Here is a 27,747-nt window from a genome sequence, read left to right on the forward strand (position 1 = left end):
TTTTGCAATAGTCCCTAGTACTACAAACTGCGCATCGCCTGCAGATTCGTTCTATTATTGAAGGGCCAAAGTTCTCAGTAGGGCCAATGTGGAACGCAAGTTTGTCAAAACACTCGCAATTATTTCTCTCAAGTAGTTCAGGTTTCAAAAGACAAGCTGTCCTGAAACTAGAACTGAGAGGCACAAGAGATATCTCCCTACTGGCAAGAAACAAATTGCTGAAGCATGAGGGACCTTGTTGGAGATCCTGATTGAAGATTTTGCTCAGAGATTGACATTGATTGATTCTGTACTTTAGGAAGATAAAAATCATGTACATTTACTTCCTTTTATTTTTCTCTCTTGTCAATACTATAAATGTACAATCGTTACAATGCGTAACACATAGAGTACACAGAATATTTTTCCTCGGGTCTTTGTTCTTGTTCATTATCTTTCATGGTATTAGAGCTATCATTCCTGGCCTAGCTTCCACTATTCCTCTTCTCGATTATTCTTTTGCTCTCTCTTGTTGGTGCAGGGCACCTGCAAAATAGAGTTAGAACTACGTGTGAGAAAATCCTTTATTTTCCTTTTACAATGGAGAACAAGCAACAACTCACCGAGGTCAGCCATTCTGGCTTGGAGAATGTGCCTCCCAAAATTCCTGAAGATGCTGATGTTGAGAGCAGTCACGTCACAAAAAATCAGCCCAGTCAGGGCAATCCCATTTAGGCTCAGCCCGTTCAGTGGCAGCATTTTCAGGCCAACCAGGGGCAGCCCATTCCGGGCCAGCCCATCCAGTTGCTGCATATGCCATCTTCATCAGTCCCATGGTACAATGTGCCTGCTCAGCCCGCTATTTTTGGGTCATCATTGCCATTGTCAATTGAAGAATCACAAGGACGTATGCAGCCCGGGGGAGGCTCATCAGCCGGATATGGGGCAAGACCAACCCCTGGGCCCAACTTTCCTTATGCGGGCCAAATACCCGAACCGGGTATGGCAACGGGTTTTGGAATGGATGCATATCTGTCAAGACCGTACCCCCGATCCTCCTCCTTGGATACCACTTGCAGCAGTCCGACCTTAAGCATCGGCTCCGATCCCTTAACATAAGCATCACCCCTATCCACCATCTTCAATGGCTAGCTAACCTACTCGATCACCTAAAAATGGTTAGATCCACAAGGGTGAGCCGAAGCTCCACAAGTAATACTTCTAATCAAACCACTAAACAATCTATTACTCGTTCGCTCATCTCAAGTCCAAGCAGACAACAATACACCATAGAAATCACAAAGCAAACATATCTTAGCCGATGGTTAGTCAATTATTAGAAAGAGAAAGTATTTACCCCACAAGGTCTCTGGAATAACAATCTGTAGCTTACCATCGAACCCCTTCACATTTTCCCGACTCCATTCACAATTGTCCCGGTGAGAGCAAAACAAATAGAATCTAAGGTTACTCACTTCACGTCCCATTGTGAAGAATTATCCAAGAATCCTACTTTCGCAAATCACTTGGAGCACGAGTAACTCCTCCGAAGCTCACGGCTCAATCTCTTGCAGATTCAATTTCCATTTCAATCTGCTTCCATCTAAACCACGCAACTAAATTTGCAGCACTAACCAGCCAATCACGAGCTACACACCTCAATTCCTAAAGTCCATGGCTGAACCGCCCCTTAACTACGATTCGCATAAAAAAAAAATGACATTCAGAACGATCGGTGCACGTATACAGACATTTCCGCTAGATTGAACTATTAAGGGATTGTCTAGTAGTAAGGTTTAGAAGTCCGCTTGCCTCAGATCGTTGCACGAAGAAGACGAAGCCTGAATCGATGTATGAACAAGTCTGGTTGGCTCTCCCTCCTTCGCACCGTGCAACCGAACAAAAGACATCTTTTGTTCGATACAAATTATCAAAAGACACCGTGCAATCTAAAGGTTAGACTATTTCCAAATTATCAAAAGATTTCGTGGTTGCAACGATGGCAAGGAATACTCACATTTCGGTTTTACTGAACAATTCAATCTGTCTCATGAAAATTTCACAATAACCAGAAATTACGGAACCTAAAATATAATTTCATTATACTTTTCAATGATTGTTCGAATTTCTCATGGTATACCTCATGAGATTTTCATGCATCTATACCTTTCTCATGCAATCAAATAGATGGTTAATTGTCGGAACGTAAACATAGACATCTTTTGGAGGTTGCAAGAGTCTCTCAAATACCAAGCTTTTATTCCTGAGCAATTCTTGGGTGATTTTGTGCGGTTCACTGCTACTTATTTGATTAACCGCATGCCGAGTAGAATCCTTGATGGTAGTGCTCCTTACAAATTACTTTATGGAAAGTTGCCTTCCATTGATCATCTGCGGACATTTGGATGCCTATGTTATGCGATAACTGTGGGGCCTCGGACTAAGATGGATCCTCGTGCCACCCCATGTGTTTTCATGGGATACCCCACTCTACAAAAGGGCTATCGAGTCATGGAAATATCTACTAGATATTTCTTCATTAGCAGGGATGTTATTTTTCATGAAGACATTTTCCCTTTTCAAGATGGGATATTTTTATCTTCGGCCGCTCCAAGTTGCCCGAATTTCTTTGAAGAGGATGTTTCAGCTTCTTCTCCTCCATATTTTATTGCTCCGCCAAGACCGACTGCACGAGCTCCAAGAGAACGTACGGAAGCAACATCTCCAACATCGGAATCATCTCATGCGAATGATCCCTCATCACTTGTTACTGAATCTTCATCGTCACCAATGGCTTCTTCACCGGTTTTTTCACCAGATATTTCTTCACCAGATTCACTAGTTTTTTCATTAGATATTTCGTCTCCGGTTCCTCCAGAGCAGCCATGACGTTCTGGACGCACTTTTCGGCCACCTACATGGACCAAAGATTATATATGTTCTGCATCCAAAGCTTCAAGTAGTCACTACCCCGCATCATCTTACGTATCTTTTAGTCGCCTTTCTCCTACATATATGTGCAGCATTAGCCGGATTTTCGAGGAACAAGAGCCCTCCTCATACCAAGAAGCTGCATGAGATCCTCGATGGCAAAAGGTGATGGAAGCAGAACTCAATGCACTCATTGAAAATCATACATGGGATATTATTCCTCTACTTGAACATTGAAAGCCCATTGGATGCAAATGGGTAAACAAGATCAAATTCAAGGTTGATGGGTCTGTTGAAAGCTACAAGGCTCGTTTAGTGGCACAAGGCTTCACTTAGAGGGAGGGTTTCGATTACCATGAAATATTTTCACCAGTTGCGAAGGAGGTTACCGTTCGCACATTCTTCTTAATCGCGATCGCTTGAACCGGTCTCTTCATTAAATGGATGTCAATAATGCTTTCCTTCATGGAGATCTCAATGAAGAAATTTACATGAATCTCCTACCGAGATTACGCAGACGGGGGGGGTCTCATGTATGTCATCTTCGCAAATCCCTATACGGTCTCAAATAGGCTTCCAGGCTATGGTATGCCAAATTTACAAATGCTTTAACAACAGTAGGGTTCTAGCACTCAAAACATGATTATGCTCTATTCACAAGGACCACAGGTACTGCGTCCATTTATTTGCTGATTTATGTTGATGACATACTTATCATGGGAAATGATGAGTCTAGCATTGAAAAGTTTAAGAGATATTTGCATTCTACATTCCACATCAAGGATTTAGGGGCACCAAAATATTTTCTTGGGATTGAGATTGCACGTTCTGATAAAGGAATCAATCTTAGTCAACGGAAGTTCGCTTTGGAAATTGTGTCCGAAGCTAGTTTATTAGGATGCAAACTTGCTATTATACCCATAGAACAAAATGTCAAGATGACAAGTCATGAATATGATTTGGGGATTTCTGCATCCATTGATGATTCGCTACTCAAGGATCCATCGGGATATCGGAGACTTGTAGGAAAATTGATATACCTTACTAAGATAAGATCGGATATATGCTATGTTGTTTAGATATTGAGTCATTTCATGCACCAACCAAAACAATCTCATATGAACGTAGCATTGAAAGTAGTAAGGTATCCGAAGGGATATCCAGGGCTCGGAATTTTCTTATCTCACCACCGCAACATGAAAATGACAACCTTTTGTGACACCGATTATGCCACTTGTCCAATGCTAGAAGATCTATTCCTGGGTTTTACGTAAAGTTGGGAAAGTCCTTGATCTCATGGAAAACCAAGAAGCAAACAACAATCTCCTTGTCATCTGTAGAAGCAAAATACCATGCCATGGAAAAAACTATCCGTGAGATAGTTTGGTTACGAGGATTGCTCTCTGATCTCGAGGTACAAGTAGAGGGACCAACTGAATTATTTCTGTGATAATGATGCAGCACTCAAGTTGGCAGCAAACCCAATTTTTCATGAAAGAACGAAGCACGTTGAGGTTGATTGTCACTTCACTTGAGATTCGAGAGGGAGTTCTAGTCACTAGAGGAATTGGGACAGTGGAACAACCTGCAGATATATTCACCAAACCATTATGTCAAAGGGAGCTTGTGTATCTCCTAAGCAAGCTTGGCGCCCTGGATATATATATAGGCCATCAACTTGAGGAGGAGTGTTGGAGATCCTGATTGAAGATCCGATTGAACCGATTGAAGATTGTGCTCGGAGATTGACATTGATTGATTTTGTATTTTAGGAAGATAAAAATCATGTACATTTACTTCCTTTTATTTTTCTCTCTTGTCAATACTATAAATGTACAATCGTTACAATGCATACCACATAGAATACACAGAATATTTTTCCTCGGGTCTTTGTTTTTGTCCATTATCTTTCAGACCTTTCAGCTCAGTGGGTAGATGAAAAGTTACACAACATCTAGATATCCTTTCTCAAGCTTTTAAAGATCAAGAGGTTTTCCTCTTCGTACAACTTGCACGGTGGAAAATTTCAGCAGCGGCACGAAGTCGATTGCACGATAATTTAGTGGGACCATAAGTCCCGAGGAATGCCATTTAATCGGGTGCCCTTCTCGAAAGAAGAAGCTTCAAAGGGAAGGTCCCTGAATTCATATACAAAAGGACTTCACCCACCTGATATTCCATATCTGTAGAGTGCATTGTTGCGAATGACCGTAATCCTTTGGCGGGATGATTATGATACAAAATTATCCCCTAGCTAATGTGTGCCCCTTCTCATGGAATGGGGTGTATCACTACCTTCCCGCTCGCTCTGTTCGTCTCGATGTAGGAGAAGGCCTCAGCAACCTGAGAAAAAGGGAAGGGTCCCTTGGGGTCGACTACTGGCTTCACCTTCCCGCTTTCGATGTACGGGTTCAACTTCTTCAGGACCTCTCCATTGGAAGTGACTACAAATCTGAATCCCGGTGGTACCACGGCGCCGGTTAGGGCCACCACGATCCCTCCCTCTTTTATGGCTTTAACTGCCCTATCACATTGACCTGTCGGAAAAAAAAAGGGTATTCCTTAACCCGATGATACCATAGGGATAGCAAAGAAATGCAAGATTTAAATCGACTTAACCATCATAAGCACGAGCTACCAAATGTCTAATACTCTTGACCTCATCAAAGATGTAATATATGAAAGCTTCTATTGTAAATTGGTTTGCATCCCTATACTTAACTTCATTTATTGCTGTCTTCACCACATATTTTCTTTTAAAAGGATAATTAGGCTCAATGCTATTGCTAACTAGGATAATGGCAACATGAAAGAACCCAATGTTTGAGATAAATCGAACCATCGTGAGATAATCACCTCCATATGCAGTAACGAAAGAATTTCGCTGAAGTAACATCCTGAATTTTTTGCTTCTAAGAACTGGAAGGGTATCGGATCAATGATCATGCATCTTACCAACAGCATCATAGACTACGTCAAACTTTTCTGGGAGGTCTTCGAAGTTTTCTTTTGTGTAATCAATAGCCAAATCAGCACCCAAGCTTTTCAACAATTCCAACTTTCCAGTGCTTGAAGTGGCTGCTACTCTTGAGGCACCGAATACATGCTTTGCTAGCTGCTCAATTCAAAGGAAGGTAAGAGTTACACATTTTTTTTCTGTAAATAGAAACTTTTGTGCATTTCCTCATGGTGGGGTTTCAGGGTGGAGAGAGAGAGAGAGAGAGAGAGAGAGAGAGACCATGGGTTGGTTGAGTTGACGCAGGCCAGCTTGCCAAAAAATTACGCTTGTATTCAAGTATCATATACCTCAACTACCACATCATCTAAATGAACAATTCAACAAGCGTAATTCAAAATTAAGTTGCTATACAATGGAAAGAACTGCCTTGCTTGGTTCTTGAATTATTTGGTGTCCTAGGCAACTGCAAGGCATAAAGCTAAAATAAATCAGACTATCTGATGCTACACAAGGATGAGGTGCAAAGTTCACAACTATCTCACTCTAAGGCCTGCGTTAAAATGGTTTTTCAAAACTTGGGAATGGAGTATCCAATCAGAACTATTTGATCCTCGTAGCTAGACGAAGGCCAAGTTACTAAATGCAAACATAAAGGTTGTTACCTGAACAAACTGCATAAGATCTGCCATGCCGCACCAGTATTTACATGAATTTACCCAATCACTGGCACAGAGCAAGTGCACAGATACTAGTGTTTTCACCTTTTTAGAGATAGAACTCAGTGCTTTCTTCTACTTGGAAACAAGTATCAGGTATTTATTAAAAGAAACAAAGTACTGCATGACTTAAGGTGGAAATGACCATCTCCAAGAAAATACCTGGATGACGAGACTCCCAACTCCACCAGCACCGCCTAAAACAAGAATTGATTTACCAGCGGAGAAGCCAGTCCTCTCAAGACCCTCATAGCCCGTCTCGATGGTGAGAGGAAGTCCAGCAGCCTGAACAAAATCGATGTTCTTGGGTTTGAGAGCCAGTAACCTCTCTTCCACTGAGGTATACTCCGCAAAAGAACCGAACTGCTTTGGCCCTTCCAAGGCCTTCTCATTTAGGTCCCCGTATACCTCATCGCCTTCCTTCAGCTCCTTCACCTGGCTTCCGACTTTTACCACCACGCCAGCAACATCGTAGCCTGGAACAGTCTACCAAAGGGAAAGAGAAAAGCATGGCGGAGTAGAAAATGTCAAAATCATTCGGTATCATACAACTAAATATGTTGATTGAACGGGACAAAAATTCTCTCGTTAGAACAAAGTAAGAGTATACTAATTGACGTTCCCGGTGAGAGATACAATAGAAGATTTATCAAAACAATCTCCCACAGTAAGCTGGTGCTTTGTTGGCAATTTATCCTAAATACCTCACGAATAGACAAGCAAAAGCACCACATGATATGTCAAATTTATGCCTGTTTCCTGTACTATTTAATATCTCCTATAGGTTGGACATCAATTTTCTTTTAGCTTGTGGATGCTTGACTTCTGCTCTGTCCCTGTTAATACGGACACTCTGGAAATAAAATTACTTTCCATGCAATCGAATTTACCAGTTCAAAGAGAATCCTGAAGGGAAATACAAATACAAGCTTAGAATTGCAATGTTGGCATTCCGGTTTACGGGACCAATCGTAATTCTTTAGTAATAAGGATGGAGAACATCAACAAAAGTATAGCTGACTGAAATGCAGCTGAGGATGCGCTGGGGAAGTACACAGTAAATGGCCTTCAAAACAAGGTTCACTACTGGTGATACATATGGGACAATGCTTGACCACCTTATTTAACATCTACCGACAACCACCAATGGACAACTGATTAGCTCGCGCTACTGCGAGAACCAGAATCATTCCTATACATTGTCCACTAAAAGGAACACTGGAACAGTTCACATTTAGAAGACGGTGTCTCAACTAAAGTATATTCTCCCCTCAGGTCCATTGATGACACTTAAACTCCCATATGCTCGTATCATACGGACATTCCCCTATGCTCGGCCTTCGTGGCAACAAGTGCTGCGACAGAGCCACCACATAAACAGGCCAGGCAAGCGAGCCGCTGATCCTCCCAACTTCAGGTGGGATGCCTAAATTGTTCCGGCACCAGTTAAGCTCTCGCTTCACCCACAAATTCGAACCAGCTTGTACAGTCTGTACATTCTGCTAGCAGTATCCACTAAGTGTCACTATGTTGACTGGCTATTCAATTCCCCTCTCAATCCTCACAAGTGTAAAACTTTCACCTCCCACATCTTCTCTACAGCCCACCAAATTTCTCTCCCCTCACCGAATTTTCCCTCCAACCAACTAAACCCAAACTGTCTAAAACAAGATTAGGAAAAAACCGAGGAAGAGCAATTCATTACCGGGAGGGGAGAATCGGTGGCCTTGAACTTGCCCTGCCTCCTCTTGGCGTCGACCGGGTTGAGCGCGGCGGCAACCACCTTGATCAGCACCTGATCCTCCTTCACCTCCGGCACCGCCACTTTCGGGTCAAACCTGAGCACGTCGACCCCTCCATACCTCGCCGTACACCCACGCCTTCATCTCGCTCGGCGCCCCGGCTGCCTTGGCTGCCTCAGCGGAGGCAGGGGCGGCTTGGGAGTCAGCGCCGACTCGGAGCGGGACGGCCGGGTTCGCCGGTCGCCGCCGCACGGCGGAGGAGGGGGCGACCGCTTTCTTCCTGGTTTGCCGGAGAGTGGGAGCGACGGAGGAAGAGAATTTGAGAGGGAGGGAGGAAGAAGAAGAGGAGGAGGAGGAGGAGTGAAAGGCAGTGAGTTGGCAAGTTGTGGATGTGAGGATGGTCTCCATTTCACCAACTGTTTCTCGTTAGCTTATCTTCAATGCCCTTTTATACTTTCCGTTGCTCCCCTCTTTTCTTTTTTTTCTTTTTTTAAAATTATTCTCATAAAATTTTCATATTTTTCATTAGAAATTGTTAGCTTAACAGTACTGTCATTATTTCTGATTCCATAATATTTCAATTAATGAATACTTTATGTAAAATACGCGATGATGATACGTAGATTTATGGTTAGAAATAATTAATAGTATTATCATACTACCAATGAAAACATTCACGTTTTTTATTTGGGAAACAAGATATAACATTTTGATGGTAGGATAAGTTATCTTAGGAGCTAATCCACTATAAATTGCAAAAATATTTGAACTTTGCTTTAATCTTTTTTCTTCCAATTAGAAGCCCACGCATTGGATCCGTAGTTACTAGACATTTATATTTGGCATTCTCTCAATATCCTTGCTTTTTATGCGCGTGTGATAAGAATTTATCAGACCGATGGCATGTAACTTTGACCTAGCTCAAGATATTTCACCCAGTGCAATTAATCTCGTTCGAAATTGTTGAGCTCAATGCAATATGAAAGCTTTGTGAGATGATCATCGAATTAATGTGCAAGATATCGACTATAAGCCCTTTTGCATGTCCAATTTAAGGGCAGAGGCACGAACGTCTTCTGAATGCTTTTCAGCATGGAGATCATGTTTCGTTGCCTGCTGCTTTGAATAGCTACAGCACGAACGCGTGCCTTATTCTTGTCCCTCCCTCCCCATTTTAGCCGCCACAGATCTCAGTTTTTCCTGCTAAATCTTCACTTTCTTAAAATTTTCACTTTGGAATATCTGCAGATTTAAGCTGCATTTGTTTGTACTTCACATCATTTTTTTTTTCTTTTTGGGACAAAGTATCCGCCATACACGTTCGATAACATTTTATCTAGATAGTCTAAGCACGCGGATCTCGAGCACACATAGAGAAAAGTGCTCGATCAGTCACAAATTTATTGTACATATATCAATTTAGTTCTAACTTCTTCAAATTGAATCAAACCGATCCTAAATTTTTGTGTGAAATTTCAATTTCTACATGAGATCTCGAGCAAAAATTGGCCGGAGAGATTACACTGAAATTTCGGACAAAGATTTCCGATTAAACCGACAAAATTGGAAAGTTTATAACTAAATTGATATATGTACAATAGGTTTAAGATTGATTGGACAATTTCCCCAACATATGCTTCAAATTGTAGATTTCAGAAATATCAAGTCCATTATCATTATATCCCTAGTTAGTAGCTGCCGGAAATAGCGGATTCTCTCCAGATTTTCATGTATCACTTCTTAATAACTTATGTTCATGTTTAAATTTAAAGGAGATTCTGTTTTTATGTTCACTATACCTTATATTTTTTCTTGTGCAACGCGAAAATAAAATACTAATACATAATTGAATGGAAAAATATAACACTAATATTATTGAATGGAAAATAATGTTTGATATTGTTTTTACTAATTCACTATTTCTTTTTATAGAAAGCAAATCTGTGAATTAACGTGTCGTTGTCATTCCAATAACTGGATATAAACATTTACTGAAAATTTTGGAAACGGAAATGAGTGAAGGATGAAGTGGGAAGTTACTTTCCAAGGGTAATTAAGGATTTCATGAATGACTCCGTTTGTTTTGCGAAAAATAAATGATTTGAAAAATATTTTCTTAAAAATGATCGGTTGTATTGCTTGAAATAAATACAAGCGATTATTTTTAGGAAAATATTTTCTACATCATTCATTTTCCGCCAAATAAACGGAGCAGAAATGCAAGTTTAATTGGAAATTGAATAGTTAATTATATGAAGATGTTCAATATAGTTCTTTCACTAATTCAAGTTTAAGGGATAATTTTGAACATTTTCTTATAGTTTAGGGACTAAGTTAAATATGTTTCAAAAGTTTAGGAACCATATTGAACAAATTGAAAGCCCATGGATCACGTTGCATATTGGGCTAAAGTTCATGGGCTATGTTGGTCAAATTAAAAGTTTAAAGATCACATTACACATCGACTCAAAGTTTGGGAACCATTTATGTTATTTTTCCATTGTGTGGGCATACATATATGACATGTAGACACTAGATAAGTAGGGAAAAATTACATTTTTTCATGTAATTTTGGAGGAATCTATTTTCTTTTTCCTTATAATTTGTTTGGCTATATTTATGGCTAATAGATTGTTAATCCGACGATATATTTAAGTTAATCCGTCAAATTTGTGCTCGAAATAGGCCGAAAATTCACTGGGCGAGCACAAGTCATTGAATGCGAGTCTTGCTAGTGCGAATCTCTTAACAAAAATTACATTTTTTGTGTTCCTGTGCTTTTGAGAATGTTCAAATTCTATCTATGTGCTTTGTTTTTTATAAACACGGATGACTCTCGTAAAATTTATTACCAAATACGATTTGAACGACACGAGCCTTTTTGACAGCCCTTCAACAATAAATGACACATATTTGTATAAGTCCTTAAGATTAATATCGACTTCTTTATATTATACAAAAACATAATTACGGAGCATTTTCCACTATTTATTTATTTATTTATCTCTCATCAATGCTTCGGAAAACGCACCGTTTTTCTCGCGTCCGTCCGAACAGGGAGGCCACAGGGCGAGCCCAAGACACGTGCTACGCACGTGATCCAGACTCCGAACGTGTATAAAACCCCACTGTTTCTCTCTGTCGCGCTCCCTTCGGACGATCCCTCCCGCATGCACCCGAATCTCTGTCTCGGTCGCTTGATTCATCAAATCGATTGATTCTAGCCAGAAGGAACTCGGATCGATCGATCGAGGTAGGTGTCCATTCCTTTGTCGATCGCTGCACGAGAGATCGGTCGTTTTTATTGATTTGAGCTTCGGATTTGACAGCCACGGCTTCTTCATCCGGATCGACGACTTTCGTTTTGCTCGAGCTCCGTCGATATACACGCGACACCAGGTAGTTTCCCCGCGCGCTGTCTATCCCTCTCCCTATTTGATCTCGTTTCGGTTGTTTCGCCGTGCACGGGTGGCGTGTGTGTTTTGAAATCACTAAATGCGGTATGTTTCGTCGTGCTCGAGAGATGTATTCCAAAGGGAATCAGAAGGTAATGACCATGTGCTCGTTTATTTGCTAGAGCGTATAAGCTCTGCATGCTTTTGTTGAATGGATCGGACGGTTTGAGGTCCCAGTGACGTGGGAGACCCGAAGAAGTTCGAGTCTTGTTTCTGTAACGATAAACTCTTTTGCGATAATCAAAAGAGAATAACTTTATTTCTTGAACCGTGAGATCCGTGAATCGGGATCCAAATGCATGGAGATTCAAAATGGTCCTATGGGAGAGCAAGAATTTGCAGAAATTTTGGGAACGTGTCGTTTCTGTGAATGACCAAATCAAAGTCTGAATTACTTGACCAAAAGCATTCGAAAAATAGACAAACATGGCGATAAATCTGCAATGTTTGTTGTCCAGCAGATCTGCTGAAAATGGCTGAAGCATCCAAACCAGAAATGAAAAAGGCTGTATTCAAGAAGGTTTGTGAGCTCCGTCCACTTGATACTGGGATAAGTCTCACAGTGAAGGTTGTTAACACGAAGGTGGTTGCACCAAGGGGTCGACAGATGCGAGTTGCTGAATCCTTGGTGGGTGATGATACAGCCATGATAGTTTTTGTTGCAAGAAATGATCAAGGTACATCAATTGTAACAATAACTTTTGGTTTTTCTGATGATACCGTGTCATACTGTATTCTTCTTCTGCTGCTAACCATGAATAGCCCGTGATCCTAACTTGTGGTTGTGAGTAGATACATAATTCTTTCTCTAATAAGTTATGTGATTGATGATGCATGATTAAAATGTGTTCCCATTTCTATGCTTATGGTTGAATGAAGCAACTTAGTACTTAAACACCTTATATTATTTTAAGAGAAGCGACCATTATTGCTCATGATATTTTAGTGGAAAGGAAGGATTATATTTGAGCTGATTAATATATTCTAATAAATGCTCCCACTGGATCCAATGGAAAAGGAGCATGCTTGACATTAACATGGCTATTGCTGCTTCGTGTTGCTAATTAGCAGCCTGTCAACTTCATTATCTGGATTTTTTATGGGATACTTTTATCTTTAACCAAGTATATCCGTGTGAAAGAACTCATTGTGTCCCATTTTTTGGAACTTATTGGCATTTTCGTCTGGCATACGCATGTACTTTTCCTACATTCTTTTAAGTCACGTGTATAACAAGAGTAGAAAATACTTCTCTTTCACTTATCCTTGTTTGATTCTTGTTCCATAATTAGGAATTGGACTGTATGCTTTACTCACTTGTTGCTTATGGGATTTAGCTCTCGCTTCTGAGTTGACTGTCTCGTTGTTTTCCCTTTCAAGTTTTTCTGCTATGTGGACTGGACGTTTTAGATCATTGATTGAGTCACTCTCTACCTTTATCTTTCCATTTATTTAATGTCACCTTTAACGTTGTTTGAACAGCTTAGATACTTTGATTTCTTTTTGTTACTTCCATAAGTCTTGACGAAGGATTGACCTCAGGAACTGAATCCCTGATTGAACTGGATAAGCAGAAATGTGGTTAATTATCATAAATCTTATTGTTAATGGCCAAAATACGAGCAAACAGGTACTACTAAATTGCAAAATGACATTTTGTAGATATATACAAATAAAGCTTAGGTTAAGAAGCATGGGATGCTTCTGTCTTGTGGTGACTGCATTCTGTGGTCAGACCATTGCTTGTGATATTGCTTGTAGTGGGTCAGAGGCATAGAGAGATCAGAGAGTTGGAAACCCTAGAGCTTAGGAAGAGGATCACATACGGGATAAAGTGCTCGTGCACACTTAAGCAATCAGGATTGCCTTCAAAAGCTTTAGTAATTGGCTTTGTTGTAAAACTAAGATTTGTAAATGGGTTATCCCTTTAAAAACTTTGGGTGCAAAGAAGGCAAGTCAAGGACCAAAATAGAAAACATATGGGCAACCTCTTTTGAGACACAATTGATGAGGCTCAAGTGGCTTAATCTTTGTATCTGTTGAAAGCAATCAATAGAAATAAAGGTTCTTCAAGCACTCAATTTGTATGTATCATAAACTAGATGAAGTGTCCACTACTGCATCTATTATATGGATACTTATCAGATAAATCCCTGTGTTTGATTTTTCGGAAAGCCAAATCAGACGCATGGATCTGCACCTACACTTGATCCTTGCACCTGAGTCCAGTTAGCTTGGATATGGAGTAACGTATTCAAGTAATCATACAAATTGTTGCAAATCATTACTCTGTTGCTAGATTGTCAATCTGTTACCGTCATCCAACAATACGATCTTTTATTCTCTCCATGTCTGGCATTGAAAATAACCTGTCTGAAACATTTAAAGGAAAACTACGAGGTTAAACCTGAGTATATTATGTCGGATCCTACATGATATAATAGGTTTGAATAGGCTAGTGCTGAATTGAATAGCTTGATACTTTTAACTTGAATTGATTGATTCTCTTCTTGTTCAATCTTCCATATATTTTTTCATGATATTGCATTCAATTAGGCCATAAAGTTCGGTGTATTTTATCCATCGCGTTGTGGATATTTAGATTCTGGTTACAGTGGCTGCCTTTGTTGGACCTATATTTTCTATTTGAGTTGTATTCAATCTGATTGCATCAAGGATGACCTATAGATCTCGAATTCTAACAAACATTGTCGGGCAGTAATTATTGTAGCTGATCATATCATTCTTTGCCATGTCTATGTGGTCAATCTTACCTGCTGTGGAGTATTAGTATCGTTCTCTGCTGTCAATGTCCTGCCTGCATTTGATGAAGTCTTGAAGGGTTCAAGTGCTAATCGGGCAAAGTTTCAAGGCCACAAAATTGACATTGAGTATTTACGCTGTGTTATCTGAACTCCGGTTTGGGGATCGGGTGTAGGTGCACATGTGTAAGACTGCCGTTTAGAAAATCTTAAATCACGGGGATTCATCTGAAAAAGGATCCGTAAAATAGACATGGGTACATGAACACTTCATGTAGCATGTGACACATACATATAAAGTTCTTGAAGAGTCTGTATTTTCTGGTAATATCTTTCAAAAGATGAAAAAAAATTCAGTCCTTTGGGTCTTGTCTGGCAAAATAGAAAATCGGGGTGCTGTTTTGAGTAGGGTTTTACATAGCCTATTGATAGTATTAGGCTTGTCCAGTGTTTATAAAGGGTAGACCATATGTTTCCTATTTCGGTCCTTGATTTGAATTTTTAGGCCCAAAGTCTTTAAAATAGATGATCCAATTATAAGTCTTAGATTAAAGCCCAGCCTAATCACTTAAAATTTTATAACCAAGCCTCATTGCTTAAGTGTGCATGTGATTACTTTTTCCCCGTGTGATCTTCTTCCTCAGCTCTAGGGGTTTCGAACTCTCTGGTCTCTTCGCCTCTCACTGTCTGCTTGTTTGAAGAACTATCATGCTTGCAGCAGGAAAAATTTAGCCAAGAAGGCCACCCTTAGTCTAGGAGCTGTCCCATGTTTTTCCAGAATTGCATAGATGGTTTTCCAAGAAACATGCTGCTAAACCTATTTTGGGACTAATAGGAATACTGAAGTTTTAACCTTTTGCCTTTTCCATGTGGGCTTTGTCTTTCACACGTGCACGCGCATGCGCACTGTCGCGCGTGCACACACACACACAGCGACCACTGTCATACCCCACAGCCACCATCGACTCCTCCCAGCACCATTCCTTTGTAAAGAAGTCACAAGTTGCTTGTGGAAGGCCCATGAATGACAGACACATATGCCTTGATTAGAGCGCCACATAGCCCATCAATGTTTATGCATAGGCTCTGCATAATATATCCTCAATTTGGTATTGAGAGGGGCCATGTCTGTGTAAACTTGTTGCTGTTAGGGGGTTATTTCTCTGATACACTGCAATGGTAATGTAGATGGAATGCAATATAAACTTGTTGTTAGGGTCAATGTTGGGTCATCTTGCCTGTTCTTAATAGGAAAAAGCGTCCCAGTATTTTACAATTCTGTCAATTCTGGGTTTTACTTTTGAATCGTCTTTTGCTACAAATTCTATGTGAGGAAACAGGATGGATTCTTCAGGGTAAATATACATATATTCTTGCAATTATTTTTATGGAAATGATGCATTTATTTTATGACAGTATTGTTTCCCTTTTTCTGATTGTCCTTTCTGACACTCAAGAATTCCTCTCGCTGTTTCACCACTCTTTACACTAGAGGTTGAAACACAAATCCTAGGTTAACACTTTTTCTCTTGAACCGAGACGTGAATTAATGTGCACTCGCAAGCATATGTTTCGATTTTGACTCCATATCAATGGGCGACAACTAAGCATTATGCTGTCGTTCTCTAGTTCGGAAGCATTTGTCTGATTCATCTTTTTTTTTCCCCCCTGTTCTCGATGTCCAGTTGACCTGATGGTAGAAGGCAGTACCTTAACCTTACGAAATGCAAAGATTGAAATGTACAAAGGGTCAATGAGGCTTGCAGTAGACAGATGGGGCAGAATTGAAGTTGATGAACCTGCCAGTTTTTCCGTGAAGACCGACAACAATATATCGCTGGTTGAATTTGAAATGTTGAATGTTGTGGAATAGGGAGTTCTTTATTTATTTGTCTGGGTAGCTACTTCTCCCTTCATCGTATCCAATGCATTCTAAACTGATGGAACTTTCATCCAAGTGGATGTGGTGGCTTTTTGCATCAGAATTCAATGTAATGTGCCTGTTTGGGCCTGATCTTTTACCAACTTCTTAGCCTAGATGTGAGGCTTTTTGTATTCATTATACAATAATATCCCATGAAGTCACAAGGTTCTTGCAATCTTATCATGTTCCAAAGAGTCCATATTGCTGATGTGGATGTCTGTTTATGATTTCAAATAGTTTGCTGGCCATCCATCGCTTGTGTAGTTTCTGGACCCTGAGGGCTGAATGGCGAGCTGATCAATGTTGCAGTATATCCACATAGGTATATTATGATCGGAGTGTGGAGTTCATCGGTTTATCTGGAGTTTGTCCAATAAGAAATGTAATTTCTTTGGTTTGAGTAGTCTTTTAGGGTGAGAAATGAATGCTTGAGCTATCGACTTACTATTAAGTGATCAGGCTGCTTTGTTGATAGATACTGTGCTAGAAGCTCGAACACAGATTGGTTATCCACAGTCTTACACAACACGACACGGTTAAAGCTAGTTTGGCTTCTAATGAGCGCCAACAAGCCCCTTAAGCTTAATTGGCAGATATCGACCAAAGTTGTAGCTTCTATCTTTTTGACAGTTTAGCTCCATTGGGTTTTCTAGAGCTCTTGGTAAATTTGTAAACGCATTAGAATTGAACAAAGCAGGTGATACTAAGGCCAATTTCTTCCCATGGAGGAAGAGGACAAGAAGATGGCAGACCCATCAAAATTTGCACTGATTTGTAATAAGGAGTCCCTTCTTTACAAGAAGTGTGTACAGTCATATTTGCTCAGTTACACTCGAATGTATCATTCACTTTATGACGTGAGGACAGGTTTGTCTTACATTTGGACATTTGGGGCAAGAAAATCCCCTAGATATCTTATTAGTTCAAGTGCACAAGTGGTAGATGGCATGTTAGAAGTATTTGCCTTGAAACACCCATCGTTAGTACTATGGATTCTCCAGATCTATCGTCGGTTGCTACAGCATTATCTTTCATTCGGATTCATTGCAAAACTCTGTTAAATACATAAATTATCAGTTAACTTATTTTATGGTTCTGGCCATTTTTGCGATGATCGGTGACCATGGAGGTGGTTGCTACTCCCTGGCACGACAGCGGTCCTAACCCACGAGGGCTTCAGACATGGTCTGCTGTGCAGGTTGCGTCAGATCTATCCCACTGGAAATCACGGTGATAGAGGCGACCACCATCGATGATAGGTGTAAACCGGCGGTCATATATGTGGTTGTCGTCGATAGACCCGATCATAGGCCTGAATGGCTGGCGTGTTTGCTTAGGCTTAGCCCAAGCCACGAGCCTGAAGGCCTTTTGGGTGGGCTTGGGCTAGGCATTTAGTGAGAAACCCACCATAACCACAATGAGGCCCAATCCAAGCTAAGCCATGTCCGAAGATTGGTCTACAAAATTTCATTCTGGACTATCTCGGGCAAAATTTTAGGCCAGACCTTAATTGGTAGCTTCCCGAGTAGATTGACCAGACACCAAGAAATTTGGACAATTTTCTTATCTCGTTTTATCATGTCTAAGTAAAATAATGTGAAAAACAAACGAATCTTAATATTAAAGTCAAATATGAAAAAAAGAAATTTCCAGAGAAATCAATGATGAACAATAAAGAATACAAGAGATGTACATGTTCGATTTGAGTATCGGTACCTACTACATGGAGAAATCTAGCCGCAAAGAGCCCACTAATCAATTAGAGGATTATGGAGTTGTAATTGCCCAACCACTCGAGTATTTCCCCAACTTATATTATGCATAAACCAACCGTGTTTAGTTTCACGCAATTGCTCGATAAAATAAGTCACGAAGTATAATCTAGCGGCTTAAAGCACTCATGTCTTCACGAAGAAAACAACCTATATTGCATTTAAGATCCTCTGCACAAGTCAATGAGTACAGAAAGCTTCTCTTGTGGCCTTCAAAAATAAGTTGAATCCACATAGAGAAGTAACCGAGTCGGTGAAGAATTCGGACCAACTCGAAGGACATCTTCTAGTAAATGCCACACTTTCAAAATTGGTCATAGTTGCCCATCGATCTACATACTCTAATCATGTCGACTGCCGTACACGAACTCAAACTCAAGATAATTTGACAGTACGTTTTCCTAATCTTTTGTAGTGGCGATCAAACACAACATACATGGTTTGAGATGGATTGGATTTAATTACCGACAAAGTGGTCATTGGGTGGGCTCAACCCGGCTTCTAGATAAGGCCTAACTGGTTAATATTTGTGATATTTTAGAATACATAAGGTTCTCAGATTATTAAAACTAACCCTAGCAGGCGAAAACTTGTTTTAGAGATCCAGGGATGAGTGCTCCATAAATTCTAAAGCTTGTCGCGAAAAAACCCAACACCGCTCTTCAACCATAGCGAGCACCTCTCTTCAATTGCACCTACTTTTATCCATGGTAGAGAGCACCCCCTTTCAAGTTTTTCTCCTAAAAATGACTGACGTAATTGCCATGTTAGCTGCTCTCTCTTCGAGAAATAATATAAAAAGCCACGCTAGCCTTTTCTATTATCCAAATTAAATGAAACTAACAAAGGGACTCGATGGCGACAACTCGATACGTTTCAAGATTCGATTGCACTTTTCTAAAGTTTTAGGACTCGACCGCACTTCCACGATAAGTATTAAGACTTTTGATACGCTTAAGAGATTTATATCTCTAGCAGCACCTCCAGTTATGCACAATATCAAGCAACTAAAAACCAAACCACGATTCTTAGTTTACGCACAATTGGTTCCCCCACGCGCAATCGGGATAGTTTCGAACTCCATATAGGAACCATCTTGGGTTTGAACACGAAGGAATGTTCAGATTGAATTTGGGACCTGGACGAGATTGATTACTAGCATGGACCCATGTGACCGCCATACCTACAATCCGACATGGGTATATTGTCATTGAAAGTTGTAGTACCTGCTTTGAATAAACTTAAGATATTTTGAAGTTTGAAATTATTGCTTCTTATAAACCGATTTCTTTACATGTCATTGTTACATGTTGTGACCATCGTACGAAGATAATCTCTTCAAAAAGTACGAATTTAACTTGTATGCGCCTTGTTCTCCTCCATCATTTCCTCCAATCATATTGGTGGGTCATATGTTATGGACGAACATAGAGTTACGGATGTAAACTCATGTTTATATTGAGTAAAGTATGATGTGAGCGCTGTTTACAACCGGTGATCCCCAATCAGAGGCATGATCTAAAGAAATTTCCACTTATAAAGGTTGATTGTCAAGTGAAATTGTTGCAAGATTTGGGTTAGTTTCCGCACGTTATATTTCAACAATTGGTATCAGAGCATTAAGTTCAGATATTCTGGATTGTGATTTGGGGCTTTTGCTTGTTTGATTATCTGGATATTCTGTGATTGTAATTATGTATGGAGTGAAAGCTGAAATTGAGAAGTTTAACGAGAGAAACAATTTTGGGTTATGGAGCCTCAAGATGGAGGCGTTATTGATAACCTAAGGTTTAGTAGAAGTATTAGAGGGCAAGGCTGAGTTGCCTGAAACGATGACAGATCTTGAAAAGAATGTGGTAATGAGGAAAGCTAGAAGTTTAATTCTGTTGAATTTATCGGATGGAGTGTTAATAGAGGTAGGCGAGGAGAAGGATACCGCAACATTGTAGGCAAAACTTCAAGCGCTCTATGTAACGAAAGGTTTGAACAATCGCTTATACATGTTGAAGAGGATGTTCCAGTTCGGATATATTGAAGGTACGCCTATCAGAACCCACCTAGATGAATTTAATAAACTCATGATGGATTTGAAGAACGTTGGTAAGACACTTGATGATGAAGAACATGGCATGATATTGTTAGCTTCTCTACCAAAATCATGGGAGCACTTTACCGATTCACTATTGCGGGGGCGTACTACAATTACTTCGGAAGAGGTATAGTCCGCCTTATTTTCTAAAGAGTGGCAGAGAAAGTTGCGAGATGACAGTCTAGCGCAGGATGTAGCGCGAGAACTAGTGATTCGGGGTAGAGAACAATAGCGAGGGTCCAGTAGCAACATAGGTAAAAGCAGATCTAAGTCACACCATAAAAAGTCCAAGGGATGCGTGAAGTGCTTTGAGTGTCACGATGAGGGGGACATTAGAAGAGATTGTCCTAAGTTGAGAAATAAAGATGATAAGCGGAAAGCCACAACCAATGTGGCGAACATTGCTGAGGAGAGCACTAGTGATGTAGAAGCCATCTTATGTGTGACTACGGGTTCGTTAGAAGACGAATGTGTGCTAGATTCGGGGTGCTCTTATCATATGACGTCTCATAAGAACCGGTTTACTACTTACCAAACTGCAGATGGTGGTAGAGTTATGTTGGGGAATAACGCATCCTATAACATTGTGGGGATAGGGACAGTTCGGATTCGGATGCATGATGGTGTAGTACGCACATTGACAGACGTGAGACATGTACCAAAGCTCAAGAAGAACCTTATTTCTCCGGGGACACTCGATGATATCGAGTGTAAGTACACCGCTGAAGATGGAGTGCTGAAGATCTCTCGAGGTGCCATGACGGTGATGAAAGGGACGAAAGAAAGTTCTCTCTATCATTTATTAGGAGAGACCATGATAGGAGTTGCTGCAGTTTCATCGGGTGAGTCAGATTTTGATTTAACTCGTTTATGGCATATGCGTCTAGGGCACATGAGTGAGACATGTATGACAATGTTGAGTGATAGAAGGTTGTTAAAGGGTCATAAGACAAGTAAGTTAGACTTATGTGAGCACTACATCTTTGGGAAGCATCACGCATGATTAAGTTTGCTACGGGTATTCATTCAACCAAGCAATCGGTAGAATATATTCATTCGGATGTCCGGGGCCCATCTCCAGTTCCTTCGAAAGGAGGTGCCCATTATATGCTGACATTTATCGACAACTATTCCAGGAAGGTATGGGTATACTTTCTAAAGCACAAATCTGACGTGTTTGATCAGTTCAAGAAATTTAAGGCATTGATTGGGAAGTAGTCAAATAAACGGATCAAGTGCCTAAGAACCGATAACGACATGGAGTTACGTAGTAAAGATTTTATTGAGTTTTACGAGAAAGAAGGGACTGTGAGACACCGCACAGCACCCGGGATACCACAAATGAATGGCGTGATAGAACGGAAGAATAGAATTTTACTTGAGCGGGCTCAGAGCATGCTTTCGCATACCGAAATTGGCAAGGAATTTTGGGCCAAAGTAGTGAACATTGCATGTTATTTGATTAATCGATCTCCATCATTTGCTATCGTGTGGAAGACTCTAGAAGAAATATGGTCGAGGAAACCCGTTGATTACTTCGGATTAGGAATATTCGGATGTCCTACGTATGCTCATGCGAGTGATGGTAAGCTTGAGCCGAGGTCGAAGAAGTGCATATTTCTAGGTTATGCACATGGGGTGAAAGGCTACTAGTTGTGGTGCATTGATCCCGGATCACCCGGATTTCTAATCAGTAGAGATGTGATCTTCGACGAGATTACAATGCTTCGACAGAGGAGTTCCGAGACACAACCAGCAGAGTAGACAGGTCATGATGTTAGTAGTGAGGTGAGCTTTAGGTGGAGACTCCGGAGACCTCAAAGGTAACAGATGTTGAGGCATGAGATGAGGCCGCAGGTTCGGAAGTCGGCGACGGTGAACAACCAGTACAACCGCAGCGTAGTATAGCCACAGCCAGACAGAGAAGGAAAATTAAACCATCGGTACGTTATGCTTATACAGATTTTTTGCTTATTTTTTGACAGTAGGTGAAGAGGTGGAGACAGATGAGCCTTCGTCTTACTCCGAGGCGATGGTTAGTTTTGAGTCATCGCAGTGGCTAAGGGCTATAAGTGAAGAGATGGAATCACTCCATCGAAATCAGACATGGGAGCTAGTTAAAATACCCAAGAGCTAGAAAATTGTCGGAAGTAAATGGGTCTACAAACGGAAATAGGACATTCTTGGTGTCGAGGTAGTGAGATATAAGGCGAAGCTTGTTGCGAAAGGGTATACCCGGCGGGAGAGTATTGACTACAATGAGGTGTTTTCTTCTGTGGTAAGGCATATTTATATTCGTATTTTACTTGCCTTAGTTGCTGCACGGGATCTCGGAGTTGGAGCAGCTTGATGTAAAAACGGCGTTTCTTCATGGTGAGTTGGAGAAGTAGATTTACATGAGGCAACCCGAGGGATTTGCTATTCCGGGTAAAGAAGACCATGTTTGCTTGTTAAAGAAATCATTATATGGGCTGAAACAATCTCTTAGGCAATGGTATAAGCGGTTTGATGCTTTCATGACTAGTCAAGATTATTTAAAAAGTCGGATGGATAGTTGTGTTTATTTTAGGAGATTGGAGAACGGGTCTTTGATACATCTGCTATTATATGTTGATGATATGTTGATAGTAGCAAAAAATATGTCTCGATATCGATATGCTGAAGAGGCAGTTGAGTGCCGAGTTTGAGATGAAAGATTTAGGTGCTGCAAAGAAAATTTTGGGTATGGAGATTTTGTGTGATAAGACTGCAGGATTATTACGTCCGTCTCAAAAGAAATATATTGAAAAGATTGTCGCACGTTTTAATATGCAATCAATGAAGTCTGTGAGTACACCATTAGCAAATCACTTTTGTGACATCCAAATTTCGACGCGATTCAGAACTAATGAATGAATGAATATCCGACGATGTATTCCAATTATATCCCGCCCTGAACTGATCAATCATGGGTTGACTAACCGAAGGGGAAAGGCTGATTAGGAGGTAAGACGTAGACCAAGGAAACTCGCGTGAGAAATGGCACTTAGACCCTATGAATTGTCGAGGAAAAGTTTTGGGACCGTTAAGGACTGGTCTAAGAACGATTAAGGAATATATGGCTAGTGTTGTACGATTGGGGGTGGTTCCGTCGCAACGTACATTTGCAAAATCTCCTTAATTCGAACTATGACGATCGGGATAATCGGAACTAGCGACGAACCCTTGCATTCCGGGACAATCGAGGTCGCCAAATCTCGAGTATTCTAAATAGTGATGAGAATCACGCGGTTGCTACGGACGTGCCTAATAAGCCGCCCGTTAGTTCGAGATAAATTGGAATCAAGATCTGTATTCGGAGTGAAATTGGAATTGGTTCGGGATCGAATTTGGGAGGTCCAACGAATAAATTTTTGGACATCGTCTCATCGAAGATTTGGACCTTAGAATACCCCTTTAAATTTTGGTTAACCCTTAATCTCGATCGATTTAGGGCCTAATTACTTAGGGTAGGTTAATCGCGTTTAGGGAATATTAATCCCCATGTTAGTGAATTCTAGAAGCCACCAAACCCTATGTGCTTTTAGATTTCAAGATAGGACAACCCTTGACCCATGGACACAAATTGATGGACTAGGGGATAATACCCTTGATTGACTAGAATAGTCCTCTTGATTAACTTGATTGACTAGAATAGTCTCTTGATTGACAACCCTTGATTGCTAGAATAGTTTATTGATTGACAACCTCCATCACTATTCACCATGGAGTTTGTGAAGCTTTGGAAACACTCTCCTTCTTTTCTTTCTTCTTCTCTTCTTTCCTCCTCATTGCGACCATCTCTTCCTCACTTTCCCTATTTTTCTTCCCTTCTCATTCTCTCCCTCTGGCCCTCTCTGGCCGCCCTCCTCCTTGCTGCCCTGCCGCCCCTTTCGGCTTTTGCGCGAGGAACCACCACCACCAGCACCCTCTTAGAGTTCCTACGTGCCGGCCGTTGAGTCGCCGTGGGGTCCGAAACCCCGGAAGCCGAGAAACCTCTTAGCGCCGAAGCCGATCGAGCTAGTGTTCCTAGGGCCCTGTGTTTAAAGCCTATCTCCTTGGTAAGGCCACTTTGAACTCAGCATGAGGTTGCTTTTCCTTGGTTAGTTGTGGTTTCACTTTTAGAGAGTAAGGGTGTTTTTCTGGTTTTTGGCGAACCCTTCCAAACCGCCGTTGATGAACCCACGCGCTCGTTGGCGCCTCTCCGTGAAATCTCCTTGGCCATATCAAGTGTAAGTGGTTCTAATCATTCCTTGGCTTGAGTACTAAAGAGCATGTTAGATGGTGAGTTTGGACCTAATAGAGGCGTTGTGTGAGATTGGAGGAGAAACCGGTTGTTTGGAGTGCTGTTAAGACCCAAAATTTTGGTGAGTAAAATGGCTTGTTTCTATGTTAGTTTGGGGGTGAGAGGGTCTAAGTGGTGGTTTGGGTTGTGATGTGGGATTCTTGTTTGGGTGTGTTTGGGTCAAAATGACTTGTTTTGTGGAGATGTGTGTAATGGCCGACTTTAATGAGGGATAATGGTGAAATTGCTGAGTTAGGACCCTATGTAGTCCATTGAACATGTGTGATGTGGTATGGAGCGTCACAATGCGATGGGAAAATTAAACTCAATTCGGACTAAATGGACTCCATGTGATTTGTTGAACCAAGTGGAATTTCTTGCATTTGTGTGCCATGACCATTCTAATGGTTATGTGATCCCTGGTTATGTCATGATTGAATTTGGTCTAAATTGTGATGCGTGGACCTATGTTGGTAATACGTCGGATTGTATGTTAATGAAGTTGTAAATGGAATTTCCTAGTGGATTTGTGTGAATGTCCGATGCGTTAACGGGGTTTATGGCGATGTTATACTATGACATATCTGTATGCACATTGTATCCTTATGCGTTAAACGGGGTTGTGCGCGATGCGTTAACGCGGACCGACGGGCGCTATCGCGGGTGAATTGAGCTCATTTATATATATGTATCGTATGTCGTATAGCGATGCTTTCGCGGGCCTAGTCGTTGAATCTTATGCTTGAGTGAGCCTGAGACGGCGAATGTTTGAATTGTCGAGGTTGATGCCATGTGTGGTTGAAATGTATGTGAGGTTTGATGATTGAATTGAAAGTTTGTGTTAATTTATGTTCTAATTCCTTATTTGGTCCGTCGGGGGGGGTATGGTATGTCATGTTGCTTGGAGGTTGTAACCTAGGGTTGGTTGACCTACCTTTTGGGATGTTATCTCATCCCTCGTGGGACCACATTTTATCTCGCTTTGACCGCCGCGATGCCGTACTTTTTGATGACTGGTTTGGCCGTGATCCGGCTGAGTGGGACCCGATGCTATTATCGAGGTTAGACCTGGATGGCGGGGACTCCGCCCTTTTCTTTCTCTCTTGGACCTATAAGGATGAGACTTTGTATCCGGGCCACTAAGGGAGGAAGTGATCCCTGATATGTCTTGGATGGCCGGACCTAGACTTGACTCCCTCGAGACTCCCGTCCTTGGCCGTGGTGGACCGATTCCCGCCGAGGTCCCCATCCCGGCGCCGCTTGGATGGAGGGATCTTGGCCGTGGACGCGGATGGACCCCCGATGCTTCCGAGCTGTCCCGAACGTAGTCCATGTCGTAGATCCGGGGACCGGCGGATGGGCGGGCCCGTGGAGAGTCGAGGCGAGGCGAGTGGAGATCGAGGAGGACCCGAGTCCGGAGGGCTGGCGGGCGGACGTCACCCTTGAAGCGATTGCCGAAGATGCTCCCCGCCGATGAGACCCGATGGGACGTCGACCCTTGGAGTTTGAGACCCTCATCCCTCTTTGTATCCTGTGTGCGCACTTTTGTTTAGGTGGTTTCTTTGTGTTCTCCATGTCGTGTCTCAGTCGTAGTGTTGTTTTCGGTGGTTGTATGAACCTTGACTTACTAGTTGTGTTCATGTCTCGTGCTCTATGTCTTCTTGTTGTTGTATGGGTTGTTTTTTTGTGTTTTTTGCATTCTATTCTTTGTTGTGGATCGTGGTTGTGGTTCTGTGACCTTACGGGTGTGGGCTGGGCTGGCGGACAACTTTAAACTTTTAGTTAAGTTATCGCCCATGGTCGAGGAGGAGAAGGAACATATGTCCCGTCTTCCTTATTCTAGTGCCGTGGGTAGTATTATATATGCTATGGTATGCACTAGGTTTGATATTTCACAAGATGTCAGTGTAGTTAGTCGTTATATGAAGCATCTTGGTAAAACTCATTGGGAAGCTGTGAAATGGATCCTCGGATATTTGAAGGGGACAGCAGACGTTTGTATAGTATACCCGAGGGACAGTAATGGCAGTGAGACTACCGATTATGTGGATTCTAATCATGCAAGTGACTTGGATAAGTGCGGGTCTTTAGCGTGGTACGTATTTACGCTTGCGAGTGGTGCGGTTAGTTGGAAGGCATCCTTACAAGACCACGTTGCCTTGTCGTCGATCGAAGTAGAGTACATGGCACTAACTTTTTGTAGCGAAAGAGGCGATATGGTTACAAGGTTTGCACTTGGACTTTGGATTAGAACAGAAAAGTGTTGATATACACCGTAACAACCAAGGTGCGATTTATCCGTCATATAAGCTAGTTTATCACGAGCGGACAAAGCATATCAATATCGGGTATCACTTCATCCGAGATGTCTTAGCGAAGGGTAAGGTTGTTGTGAAAAAGATTGCTACAACAGAGAACCCAGCAGACATGATGACTAAGCATGTTCCTTTAGCGAAGTTCAAACTTTGCTTGAGCACTATTGGCATCTACAGAGAGTGAGCACTGTGGGGGCGTTGGGAGAGTTAGCATGGATGATGAGCATTATTGACTTGGTTTCAAACCTCGAGCTAAGGTAGAGAATTGTTAAATTATCTCGAGTTTAAACTAGCTTATGAAATCGATTCGAATTGGCTGATGCAAAACAGAATTATAAATCGGATCTTCGGATATTGAAGAATATATTGTGGCCTTGTTTATTATCCTCAAAGAAGGCGTGCAGTAGCTTCTGTTCTCAGAGCCTCATCATTAAAGGAATGAGATAATTTGGTGAGTCCCAATCAAAGTTAGATTTGTTGACTTTCTTTTAAAAGAGGCACAAATAAATAACGTGGGGATTTGCTTTTACTTTATGATGAAGAAGCCGCACAAGCGAAGGAGCTGCACACAGGAACGCTTCTGATATTCGCACGAACTTTGAACGAGAACGAAGAGGACGTCTGGGTTCTCGTTTTGTTGGCCGTGCGAACGTGCTTCAACACGATTGATTTGTGTTTGTGAGTTCCATTTATTATATCCACTTGTGAGTTGTTTTATTTGTAAACACTTAGGGTTTGGGTATAATCTAGGTGCGGGAAACACAAGCGTATTGAGTGATTATAACTACGATTATCCTATC

General features: G+C 41.3%; 2 protein-coding genes and 1 long non-coding RNA gene across 5 annotated transcripts; 2 read left to right on the forward strand and 1 right to left on the reverse strand.

Moving 5' to 3' along the window:
- The first annotated feature begins 521 nt into the window (after positions 1-521).
- Positions 522-20,576, forward strand: LOC125314968. The gene is made up of 4 exons (XR_007198308.1): positions 522-863; positions 4,289-4,296; positions 4,454-4,458; positions 20,566-20,576. It is a non-coding gene; the product is annotated as an uncharacterized LOC125314968 (long non-coding RNA).
- On the reverse strand, positions 4,963-8,765 carry LOC115757188 (2-methylene-furan-3-one reductase-like). The gene is given in 5 exon segments (XM_030697312.2): positions 4,963-5,447; positions 5,866-6,025; positions 6,748-7,071; positions 8,291-8,446; positions 8,448-8,765. Coding segments are annotated over 5 exon segments (1,194 nt in total). The 5' UTR covers positions 8,736-8,765; the 3' UTR covers positions 4,963-5,181.
- On the forward strand, positions 11,484-16,660 carry LOC115757190 (uncharacterized protein At4g28440-like). 3 transcript variants are annotated; one of them, XM_030697318.2, is made up of 4 exons: positions 11,484-11,580; positions 11,657-11,726; positions 12,241-12,459; positions 16,230-16,660. In XM_030697318.2, exons 3-4 carry the CDS (start codon positions 12,255-12,257, stop codon positions 16,415-16,417), a joined length of 393 nt encoding a protein of 130 aa, XP_030553178.2. In that variant the 5' UTR covers positions 11,484-11,580; positions 11,657-11,726; positions 12,241-12,254; the 3' UTR covers positions 16,418-16,660. The 3 variants fall into 3 exon arrangements, with proteins under 3 accessions (XP_030553178.2, XP_048134379.1, XP_030553177.2); XM_048278422.1 differs by having other exon boundaries at positions 11,510-11,574; positions 11,655-11,726; positions 12,244-12,459; XM_030697317.2 differs by having other exon boundaries at positions 11,516-11,580; positions 12,244-12,459.
- Positions 20,577-27,747: the final 7,171 nt, after the last annotated feature.

Source organism: Rhodamnia argentea, chromosome 1 (assembly GCF_020921035.1).
Source record: "Rhodamnia argentea isolate NSW1041297 chromosome 1, ASM2092103v1, whole genome shotgun sequence".
NCBI classification, from domain to species: Eukaryota; Viridiplantae; Streptophyta; class Magnoliopsida; order Myrtales; family Myrtaceae; genus Rhodamnia; species Rhodamnia argentea.

Excerpts from the sequence above, each read along its gene's own strand:
- LOC115757190 (XM_030697318.2), top strand. The coding sequence starts at position 12,255 with ATGGCTGAAGCATCCAAACCAGAAATGAAAAAGGCTGTATTCAAGAAG. Across the intron at positions 12,460-16,229 it reads TGTTGCAAGAAATGATCAAG|TTGACCTGATGGTAGAAGGC; the intron begins GTACATCAATTG and ends CTCGATGTCCAG.